Genomic DNA, 12232 nt, shown 5'->3' with positions numbered 1-12232 from the left:
GTGCTTGCAATCGGATTTTGGAACTTCAAACGTCAGATCCCCCAATATTTCCTACACTAATTTGTCATCAAACACCTCTAGAAACTCTGTAACCAGCGGACATTTAGTTACATTAAACTTCAAACAACTAAAACAACATTTTACAGGCACCTGTTCATCTTCGGAAGTAATGAAGTTAAAATTCTTCTTGGTTCGGTTTCTGCAAGTTGATGCAATGTGACCTATTCTTCCACACTTGTAACACGTAGCACTTTTGAAAAAGCAAAGTAACTTTTTGGCCTCGTGGCCATCCAAGTGACCCTGTAGGACCTGTGGCCCCCTTAAAAATGTAAATAGCAATCTCGTGTTGGAATTCGGTACTAATTTCGGCTTTAAACAAGTCGAATAGAGTAAACAAGAATCGGTAACCGTGAAAAACCTCAATATATACAAATAGTATGTGAAATGGTCGATTAAATTTCGGAATGAAGTTAAAAAGAAAACGGCTGTTAGTGGGTGTTTCTGGTGAATGAATTTTTTTATTTGTAGTTTCAAAACATCATTTGGACGTACGGTTTATTGCGTTGGTTATTCTTGCTGCACCACTGACGTGCGTTTTGGTCGGTGTGGCCAAAGAGGCTGGAATCCTTATTTTAGGGATTCTAATGTACTTGTGCACTTTTACTGCCTGCAGCTTGACAGGGGAGAAGGAAAATATTGATTCGAAAAAAGCTATTTTCAACTTAGTGAACGTAGATGAAATTAAGGCAATCTATTCAGATCACGTAAGTATGTGTTTAAAACATTTAAATTGTATCCCAATAAAATCGCACACACATACAAAAAAACGCACCGATGTCACAGACCAGCGATTAAGCATTAAAACAAATTTTCATATTTTTTCAGTAGCCTGGTGTCTAAAACTTTAGAATCGGAGCACATGTTTATAAATTGAAACATTGATGGCACCAAAACAATACAAAGAAGTTTGCAAATGCGTGACTTTTGAGTGATCTGCAATTGCGTCAAGTCTTTTCTTTGTTTGCTTTTTTTCAAAATTGTTTTGCTTCAGAAGTTTTTCCAAAATCTACACGTACATTTTTTACTTGCCGTGTGACCTTTTCATTCACCGTCTATGCTAGTGAATGTGTGATTAATTCTCAAACTTTGATTTTGTTTGTGCCGCAATAGATTTTGAAGTGTGAATATTTGTTAATTCTCTAGTGCAGGGGTGCCCAACCCGTGGCCCGCCGGAAGGTTTTGAGTGGCCCGCGTAGTATTTTTTTAAATGACTCATATTGGCAACTTAATCGCCTACTTAATTTATGGCGAACTTTCATTCTGAAAAATTGGCATTGATTGTGTGCTTTATTTCTTTGTTAATAGAGTAGTAATACACAACTATTTCAAGCTGCTTTTATTGCGTCACAATGCGCACTGTATCACAATTTTCTTATTGTTACGTCACAATCTGACTCGTGCTTCAAGAGTCAGTCAGTAATGTTTCTTGGTTCATTGACATACATCTGGTATCAGAGACTCGCGCAAAATGCATTTAGCAGTAAAACATCTTTCGCACTCAGCAGTGATATAGATTATGCCAAACAGGAAACAAAAAGCAAGTAACGCTAACAGAACTTTCCAGGAAAGGTTGACATGTGACTTTAAATCCCATGAGAAATCATATATAACTGTGCTTTTGCAGAAATCGTTCTGAACCCACGTGCGCTCAATACAGATGTTTCAAGTTACAGATAATCATAACTTAGTAAACTGAAGCTTTCAGTACACCTAAATCAATCTATGTTTGTGGTGTTGCAATGTATTGTAAATAAATAATATCGATTTCGCCGATATAATGGCATCCTCAGTTCTAAGCAAGAAATATAATAGAATTATTTAGGCAATAAAAGATGTAAAAATAATAATAAAAGACTGCTACAACGACAAAACACTTCTCGACAACTAAATCAAACGTTAAAACGGATACAACATAACGACATGAAGAACAAAAAAGCAACGTGGTGGAAAAAGGCGATAAGACAAACGCGTGACCGAAAATGTGCCTTCCGCAAGCAACCTGCAAACTTGTTATCTAACCTGTGGCAGGGTCATGTTTGCGACGTTTATGGTGGCTTTGATTTTACCATACCACTTATCTTCACATACGTCCAACATGCACATTGCTGGTTGTTTTAAAAATGTGACTCAAAAGCATTGATCGATGCCTGGTCTTTTGTCTAGGAGCGTCGGGTGATGTTGGTGATAATGGTGAAGCATTGCCGCCTGTTCTTTTGCACTGGAAAGATCACATGCTTTCCATATGGCTCTGTGCGCGTTCCATCTGGTTGAAAACTTGTTTTTTGTTTGTCCAACATAGTTTTCTTGGCAAGTTGAGCATGTTGCCACATGAACTCCATAATTTTTGCACGTTAGGTTTTGCCGAAGTTTGAAAACTCGTTTGTTTGTCCTAAACGTGGTAGTGGGAAACTCCATCGATTGATATTTTTTTTAAGCGACCACACAAAGCGCAAGCTCCGCACGGTTTTGATGTTCCATTTTCTGTGGTAGTTAGCGCCAGCGCGATTTTCCAGGGGGTGGTTAACATGCCACCAAGAGTTAAGGGCCGTTTGTAAACTACTTTGGCGTTGGGCTTTAGACCTTGATTTGCTTTAACCAGATTGGGAAAACCTGTTGCCCAAACCGCCGTTTGTGCGGGCTTCGTAGAGGGAGTCTGTCCTGGAACACGTTGATCCTATTTCGAGCGAGGTTGATGACGTCGGTTGTCATCGTGTCAGAAAAAATCTGATTTTCGGCCCTTTTGGCGTTATCTTACAAGACTACTGGTGTAGCCTGATGCACGTTCGTTTTATCTTCTCATTCGAGTAGCTTCAGAAACCACAATTGATTTAAAAACATGTGGCAGGTGGTGCATAAACCGTTTAGATAAAGCCGGTTTATAGCGGTTGGCTTTTGATGATCTGTAGTAAAAAAGCCTGGACTTTCGCTACAAGCAACATGAGAAACATCTAAGAACTCTAGTTTTTCACCTACGCAGGTGGTTTTTAAACATAGGAAGGTTAGTGCAAGATTTCTTGAGCCGAAAGATTTTCAAAGTGTTTCTCTCGCCAAACGATATCCAAATAATATCGTCAATAAAACGTTTAAAAAGGCCAGTTCGTGTCAGAAGCAACCGTTCTTGGTCTTTGACAATAAAATGCACTGCAATATTGGCGATGGACACCGAATGGTTATCACCAGATACCCTTGTCTTGTGATTAAAAACTTTGCTGGCACTGTGTAACTACACTTTGTAACGTAAATGTGATTAGGCTAACCAACGTTCTGCGGATTGCGGCTTGACTGACTTTCTAGGGCGTGACATAACGCCTTTTCGACCAAATTGCGGTTAAGATTAGGGTATAGACTCGTCACGTCTGACCCACAAGATACAGAGTCTTGCCTACCTTGTGTTGGTGATTGTTTTTCCATTACTCAAGCTGCTAGAGGTATTCTTTACTGTCTCTGCAGTATTCATTCACCCCAGATTGACAGTAACTGACGCTTATTGGTCAGTAATTTCTGACAGCCATACGAAATTTTTTTTTTAAATCGCTTCGCATTGCTTCATCGTCCATCTCACCGAATATTGCCAAACTTGTGAGAGAAAAACAGTGCTAAACGTCACATTGAAATGTCAACGTGTGGAAAAAACTTTTTTGACTTAACTATATCTTGGTGTGTTTATTGTTCTTATAACTGTAAACGAGGATAATACACATTTCTAAGATTGAAATTTCGGTGTGAGGATTTTAATTAGAAATTATAAGACGGCTATTTCTAAGACTCCAAACTAGCATGTAGCCGTAACACTTAAGTGGCCCGCGCAATCATTCGTAAACCGCCCTTTGGCCAAAAAGGTTGGACACCCCTGATTCAAAGTCATCTTCAGACAGTCCCTATACGCACATGGGTATGTAAAGGTCGTTTACAAGGGATATTACAACATTCGAACTGTAACTTACTTTTTTTATTTCGTTAAACGAGAATGGACAAAGCTTTCACAACTTTTTATCGACAGCCTACTACATGTTTGCTTTTTGCAGAAACTGATGATGCCTATTTATTAAGGCGAAATATATATTTTTGTTATTAAAAGAAACGATTTATGCTTTTATCTGTTTTTATGAAACAGTCCAATATTATACTGATCAGAAGCAAGAATCTTTCTTTTATACATTTTATTGTCTGCGGGAGATTCGTTAAATAACAAAACTGTTTCAGCGACTATAAAGCTGTTGCAATTGCTGATATGATATACAGCTTTTGTAATAAACCATACTGATTTATACGTCACATTCACATCGTCTTTATATTAGGGTAGAGCTACTAACACTGAGCTTGGGCTGGCCCCTGGCCTGAGAACTTCTGGTAGGTGGCGCAACAGAGATTAGGCGTTTATGGTGCTGTTACATCAATTTGGGTTCATGGTAAGAATAATTACTGAGACAGCACCATAAACGCCTATGCTCTTTTGCGCTGCCTACCAGAAGTTCTCAGGCCGGGGGCCAGCCCAAGCTTAGTGTTAGTAGCTCTACCTTATATTAGAGGCTAAATTACGTGGACGCTCCTACAAAAATGTCATGTAATTATAAGATTCATTCTATCTCCGGTTCTGCTGGCTGGCATAAAGTCAAACAAACAATGCCTAGTGCTGCAGAACATTGTGACGCGAACAATGCGGGGCAAATGTGTTACTACAAGCCAGCTTCCTCTTCATTGTACCGAAGGAAAAAATGATCCCACTGTGTAAAGTCGTCGAGTTACTGGTAGAGATGTACCGAATCGGCTAAAATTGGGTTCGGCCAAAACAGTTTAGCCAAATAAGCTCATCCGAATTACCTGAATCGTTTATGACGTCACACAAACTCGTACGCTATACGTTTGACATGGAAACATAAGAAAATAGTGGAGGGCACAATTGGTGGACAATTTCAAACGCGCTGCAGCTACACTATATTACAAATCGTCAATCTAAAAATAAAGTGAGTTTGGTGCACTATAAGCAAAAATGCAAGTGTCACAAACTTTGATTTGACCAATCGAGACTGACCTAAGCTGTCAAGTTAAATTTCCTTTCATTTTATACTGTTTAGCCGTACTAAGTTATCCCAGGTAAGTTAATATATAGCTCAAGTTTATAAAAAACAACACTTCAGTTAGATTTGATTATATTTCACAATTAAAGTTTCACTTACAGTACAAAACGTACTTTACGTACGATTTGAGCGTTTATGTTATATGTACGACAAAGAGTGTGTGTTACCCAATGAAATCCCAAACGACAAATTTTAGAATGCAAACACATAACAATCTCGAGTATACGTGAAAACTTATGTCTACAGACGGATTTGTTTAGATGATGGGTTTGGGGCAATTTTGTTCCATAGGAGGTAACCAGCTCCGATAGTTACAGCAGCCAGAAGAATAAACATCCCAAGTTGGAAGATGTTGCCAGCTACTTTATTTGCTTGAACACTAACTCCCGAGGTGTCTGCAATAAAAAATGTTTAACTTAGATATATTTGTGTGAGGGCAAGTTTATTACAAAAACCTGCACTTAACTAAATCCTTGTGTTGGTCAACAATACTACATACAAATACTACCGTACACCAGACCTGTAACTACAGCTTTACCGAATCGAGCAGCATACACCGGCGTCTACTAAACATTAAACAAAAAAGGGGGAAATAACAACTTCTTCACTTTCAAAGATAAAAATGAAACAAATTTTGCCAGTAACTTTGGTTGCGTATTTAGTAAAACTGATGTTCGCCTATGAACGCAGGTATTGGAAATAGCACATTAAAATAAGATTTTGAAAGTAGGATAAAAGGCATTTTAGTTGTTGTGTTGTTACCTTGCACAAGCAAGTACTTGGTAGTTTGTAAGATGCGCACAGGTCCTGCAGAAAGTCGTTGGTTGCGTCCATTGTTGTCAACAGATCTTCGTCCTACACCTCCACATGTCTGCAAATACATTAATGCCCCAAAGTTATTGCATCATGAATTTAGGTCAGTGGTTCTCAACCTTTATTACTATGCGACCCCCTTTAGAGGTTTTCTAAACCACGCGACCCCTTTACACGCGCACACAAGAAGTTTAATCACCAGGGTGTTGATTGTGTTCTTCACACATTTGCAATCTAACGTAACTGCAATAGTTCGGCGTTTTGCTGTACTTCAGAAAACCCTTAAAATTGTGTTTGTGGGTCATTTTCACTGACCATTTCACTATTTCGTGTTTTTTTTATTAAGCAAAGCCAAAAACGGCAATTATAGAAGTATACAATCGCAAAAAAATTTGTTGCGCAAGTTCTAAATCAAACGGTCGTGTGAGTTACTATGCTAAACAGAAGTCACAGGGAAAGTTTCTTTGATACGGATAAAATCATTCCGAGTTGGGTTGCGTCTTCGCGACCCCCTCGAAAGTGCTTGGCGACCCCTTTGGGGGTCGCGACCCGCAGGTTGAGAAACACTGATTTAGGTGTTTTAGTTTAAAACTTGAAATAAACTTAAACACATCGAGTCTGTCTGAAAGATGTCAGTGACAAACAACTTACGGTTTGTGAAAGTAAACTATTAAATCGGTGAACAGTCTTCCATTGTGTCTCTTGTTGGAAGAGAAATATTATCAACTCAACTCACCTGTCCAGGACATTGTCCAGTTGAATTTTGACAGATGGTGACGTCGCAGTGGATGTAGATAAACTGTTCTGCATCGGTGAAATTTGTCCACACAAAGCTCATCAGCTTGAAAGTTGCAAAGTTCGTTTCGCATCAACATCTTTGCGTTTAGAGCGTCGCCTCCACTTGGTGGCGCATCGCACCTAAGATTTAAAAATCAGGTCACAAAAATATAGTTCCGCGCTTGCAAATTGTCGCCCTATTGGAAAATGTTACTTCTTGGACTGCTTGCAAAAGTTTACTGTATATTGGAACACATACCCACAGCTCTGTTGCACCATTATTAAATTGTACTTTTTTGTGTGCCCGATTTGTGATGAAAATACACTGTGAACACATGTATTAACGATTTGAAAATAATGAAACAGTTGGGATAATTGCCACTGAAAGAAAAAAATGTGCAGAGTGCTTAGTTGAGTGGTTTGGCCTCCAATTGACCACCTTTACGTAGCGTTTACCTGTTTGTTCATTTGTGCTTACTTGTATCTACCATTTTTTGTCTTAGTTATTACAATAATAGAAAATGTATATATATATATATATATATATATATATATATATATATATAAAAGGAACGTAGTAAATAACGTTAAAAATAGTGGTCGAATGTTAGTAAACTCACCCGCTTTGTACAATCTGGTAACTCGGTAAACCACTGGAGTTTTCAACACGTGTTGCCCAACATTCTTCAAGCTGTGTACAAAAATTATACTTAGATTGTAAGTTGCATTTAAATCATGCGAAAAAAACGAAAACAATCTGTTTTTCAATACAGTTCAAAATAATTCGAAAATAGCATAATGATTTAAATGTCGAAAAAAAGTTATGGTCCCTTCGCCATCTAACAGTTGCTTGCCTATTATGTTATATTTAAATGCAATAACCTTATACGCAACTGAAAATAAATGTGATGATTATGATGATGATTTTATACACATCGTATGTGAAAATTTTATGAAATGTTTAATGCAAAATTGTAGTACTACATCTGGAAGCACAAATTCATAACTGGGATCAGCCCTCAAGTGTTTGTGCAGACCAGCGACCCTACATATTAATTTAAAATTTTAGTACGCCAGACGTATTGAAAATGTGCAGCATTCGAGGCAAAAACAGAGCTGAATATTTGACATTGGACGGTTTCCCACTGAGCTTTCGTTGCTCAGTTGTTAGAACGCAAGTCCCAGGAAGACTGACGGGGGTCGTTCCCATCTCAAGCAAGATTGCTTGGTGACAGGGTGATTCGGTATTACACCTTCAACGGGCCTGGCGTAATGTGATTTACATGGCAACATTATTGGCGCTAAACCTTTGTCTGTTTTCTACGTACCTGAACAATGAAGTCGTCATTGCTTGCTGAAATCTCATCAACTTTAACTTCAGCAATAATGTAGCTAGGCACAGTGACTTCCTCGGGCAAGCTCTCGTTGAAATGTTCATTGGTGAAAAGACTTAGAGAGACATCAAAGGTTCCTGTATTTTCAGCCGAAGTTTCAACGGATCTGCGCAAAGTTTGAAAGATTTAGACATGAACTACTTACTGAAAATGTCTGCATAACAACAGTGTATTCAGCTGTTTATTCCTTTGTCAAAAGAGCTCTACAAACTTGATATTATGCCTGGCAGCATTAGCTTATATACTGTTTATTCCTCATTAGAAACAATGTATTCAGCTGTTTATTCCTTATTTGAAACTTTATTGTCATATGATATGGGACAGGTAGCATGTGTCAAGTGACATATCTTGGTATAGTATCCTTACTCGATATGTGGTTGAACATTGGAAGACGAGAGAAGACTGTCGGCGTTGAATAGACAAGTCACATTAAGCATGTTTTGAACGTCACGTTGAATCGGATCAGTAGATGGAGCTAGGAATCTCCAGATCAGGAAAGACACCGACACCATATCGTTCTTATTCTGCAAATACATGTCAAAAACTTCAGAAGAGCAATAACGTTAAATATATGGTGTCACTTCATCACTGAGTGCAAAAATAATTACTGCAATGCCAATAAATAACCCGTATGGCGACAAACTATCGCATGTTACCTTATAGATAGCTTCACACTCCCCCAAGTCAAACACGAACACCGGATCTGACCCGGTGACCTTGCAGTTGTCATTGAGTTGTGAAAGGGGAGTTTCCCGGTCCAATGCGATGTAAAGTGTGTCACCAAGTTCATAATCAAGTGTTTGTCGTTCGTGAGGTGTTACTCTGCAAAAATTTAATTAATTGGACATGTTTTTTGAATCATAAAAGAGAATCAGTCAGTTGCATATCCCGTACTGTCTGAACAGAGTAGTTGATTTTGGATTGAGGACATTTGTTTGGAGGCTGATTTGCACAGATAATATTAAGCTACATTTGCAACTTATTTAAGAGAAAAGTATGAATATGTTTAACATGACACAATATAACAAAGCGATTTAAATGAAAAATCTACAACTTACGTAATAGTCAAAATTTTGTTCTCAGCATTCAACGTATGGCGGCGGCTCTAAAGTGATGGTTGACAAACCTGCAAGGTGATTTAAGAGAAGCTTTTTGAGTCCCAGTTTACATACGTCTTTAGGGCAAAATTGTAGTACGTCATCTTGAATTTGTACGCGACTATATCTAGGATATGTTCGTCGATTGGTGGCTAAAAATGCCAGTGTAATTAGTTTGGATAGTCAAACTCTATCATTCACATTATACAAGGTCTGTAATGTTAAATAAGGTTCTATAATGCTGTTTAAAAACAAATTCTATAAGTCAGAAACTTGGTGGAATAGTCAGAGAAGCGTGATAGATAAAACCTGATATTCCCACTTGGAAAAAAACAAAGAAGTCACCTTTAAGAATGACGGTTGCATTAAATCCCATTGAAGTTACATTGCCATCGCTGACGAACAAAACAGTGAGAATTGTAGAATTAATACGAACGTCTTGTGCTCCTTGATCCCCAGTAAGACTTCGTACATTGTCATTTTCGTCCTTAAACTAGGCAATATATAAAATTTAGATCATCACAGCCCAAAATCCTGGTAATGCTTAAGCAAACAAAATAACTTAGAACAACTGCCTTTGAGTATAGGAATATTATCACGAATGTAAATGTTTCCATAAGAAATATAGTAATAGATGAATAGATTATAATCTGTTAATCATAAGGATTAAAAACCCTTCTAAATTATTATGGTATACATTAGAAAGACACTATGGGGACTGGTTCAAAAGTAGTCGAAATAATGGGAAAAAATCAGTTTGAACCCAGGACTTAAAATCACCCATTACATTAATATAGCATACATTAACCTGTGATCATTATTGGCAACAAGTAAAGTTGTTAAAGTTAACAAATTTGTTACCAGGATGTGCTGGCGAGGTAAACTACTTTAATTTCATGACATTGATGTAAGTAACAGTCAACTCACAAACAGAACGTCAGCATCAATTTCAGTGACGAAAGAGGAAAATTGAAACACAAAGGACGTCATTTCTTCAACTTCAAATCTCCACACACAGCCAGCGTTGTTTTGGTAATTACTTGGAAAGTTAGGTGACATTAAATGATACACTGTGCCAGTAACATTTTCTCCACACGTTTCAGCTAAAATGTAATTAGGGGTCAACAAGTTTAACTTTACTTCGTGTACCCTTAGTATATCGGAAAAGGAAGGAAGGAGTTTTCGTTTTGGGTCGGGTTTGGACGCTCGGTTGATCTTGCTATATTCAGAAAATCTATTAACACAAGAAATCACACGAGAAAAAGTTCTACATACCGTTAGGTGTCGCAAAGGGCATACGCGAATATTTCAAATGCATTTGTGTGACAACACTAACGATTAGATCTATTAGGGTTAAGGTGGGACTTTAAAGATAATTATAGCAATAAAATCAACCAAAGAACTTAGTTCCTAACCTTAGCCCAGTCTCCGTCTCTCACTTTTAAAATGATACCTACTGTACATTACTTAAGGCAGTGAGTTGCGTATCTGAATTCAGCGAAACTAGGATAGGTGACGCATAGAGTTAAATTATTAATTTGGCAGCTAATGGGGGGTAGGGTGGAGTTTTGTTGAATTTTAAATGGTAATGCCCTACCGCAACCAAATAGTCCCAACTGTTAGCACTTTGGGATATTTACCGTTTCAAAGAGGTGTCTGTGCTCTGTCGTAAAGCTTAGTCTAATTTGTCTGTAGGAATTATTCACTTGTCTGTAGGAATTATTTTTCGTGTGCCATGTAAATTTTTAATTGCTCGTGTTACAAATGTTATTTTACTCTAATTCATTCTATTCCATTCTTTGAACGAACAATTTATAGAAACAGAACTTCAACACTGCCACATGTGGCGAGGTTTCACTTTTCAAAAATTATTGGGCTTCGTTTGTACTTGTTGCTCAGCTAGAAATTTTTCCGTGGTTCTGAATTAAACTGGTTTTAAATCCTTTACGTATAACAAGGCATTGACTTGAAAAATCTAGTTTGCGATGGAATTCGAACTAACTGCAAAAGTCCACAAAGTGCAAGTGTCAAATCAATATAATCTGACTTACCATCGTGAATAATCAAAACGACAGCAGTCGTGGTGAGATTCGTCAAACAATTCACATAGGCAGATGGGGTTCGAAGTATTACAGGAAAGGATTTCCCTCCACCAGTTATGATTCCAGCCAATTTACCCGAGTCGTCATTGTCCTCGTAAACCTGCGGTAAAAGGTTTAAGGACTAATGGCTAGGGGCTAAAGTTTAAGATTTAGGATACCTCACAGTAGTTGTTTTGAGCCAGGAAACCGGAAAGGTAACGGGCCACTATTCGAGTGGATCCCAGATTATGAGTAAAACTTGAAGCAAATGTGTCGCAATCCGGTGGAATGGTTCTTGCAAACTGACCGCTCACTAAACGCCCGCGGTTGCACTGAGAATCCCCAATTGCAAAACTAAACAAAAGATGTTACAACAAGATCTAAAATTAGTCACAAAAAAATGGAATAAAGTTCGTTTCTTAAAATTTTGTTTCGTTTCATAAATACATTTGTTTGACTAAAAACATTAACATTTCTCCCAGTCGTGTTTGCCATGCGCCTACATTCCTTTCATATGAGCCGCAGTTAAATGACGCCTTTTTTATGGTGTCGCTACAATGCGTTCAGACATTATCTACTAATTGTTCTCTTTGTTTTATTTACCCTTGATAACGTTTAACATTTCACAGCTATTTCCTTCCGGCCTGGTGATTGTTTTAGTGCTGTTGTGTCGCTATGTTTATTTGACCATGCAAATAAACTTATCTCGACCATTCCACATCAGTTACCAAATATGACGTCACACTTTGCGCTGCAGTGACATGTAATTTCAGGAGAAACAATTTTTTTTGTTTTAAGCTATAAAACATAATTTTCTTGCCGTGCATGGGCGCCTTAGTAACGTTATTTTAGCTAGGTTTTACGTCATTTTATGACATACCACGGTATATACGTCACAACAACATTTGAAATAAGCAACAAGAATTTGGTCA

General features: G+C 37.9%; 1 protein-coding gene across 2 annotated transcripts; it reads right to left on the bottom strand.

Moving 5' to 3' along the window:
• Nucleotides 1–5921: 5921 nt before the first annotated feature.
• Nucleotides 5922–9426, bottom strand: LOC145219129 (zona pellucida sperm-binding protein 2-like). Of its 2 annotated transcripts, XM_080086514.1 has the most exons (7): nt 9181–9426; nt 8779–8944; nt 8489–8646; nt 8057–8228; nt 7349–7419; nt 6688–6869; nt 5922–6009 (listed from the first exon to the last, which is right to left on the bottom strand). In XM_080086514.1, the coding sequence occupies exons 3-7, from the start codon at nt 8632–8634 to the stop codon at nt 5978–5980; spliced, it is 603 nt and encodes a 200-aa protein (XP_079942640.1). In that variant the 5' UTR covers nt 8635–8646; nt 8779–8944; nt 9181–9426; the 3' UTR covers nt 5922–5977. The 2 variants fall into 2 exon arrangements, with proteins under 2 accessions (XP_079942640.1, XP_079942641.1); XM_080086515.1 differs by lacking the exon at nt 9181–9426 and having other exon boundaries at nt 8779–9063.
• Nucleotides 9427–12232: the final 2806 nt, after the last annotated feature.

This window comes from Phallusia mammillata, chromosome 3 (genome assembly GCF_965637545.1).
Source record: "Phallusia mammillata chromosome 3, kaPhaMamm4.hap1.1, whole genome shotgun sequence".
Classification (NCBI taxonomy): domain Eukaryota; kingdom Metazoa; phylum Chordata; class Ascidiacea; order Phlebobranchia; family Ascidiidae; genus Phallusia; species Phallusia mammillata.
This window is presented reverse-complemented; position numbering and strand designations above follow the sequence as displayed.

Coding starts and splice junctions, on each gene's coding strand:
- LOC145219129 (XM_080086514.1), bottom strand. CDS start 8,634: ATGGTGTCGGTGTCTTTCCTGATCTGGAGATTCCTAGCTCCATCTACT. Junction 8,229..8,488: donor AATGTTCAACCACATATCGA/GTAAGGATACTA, acceptor AACTTTGCGCAG/ATCCGTTGAAACTTCGGCTG. Junction 7,420..8,056: donor ATGACGACTTCATTGTTCAG/GTACGTAGAAAA, acceptor TTTTGTACACAG/CTTGAAGAATGTTGGGCAAC.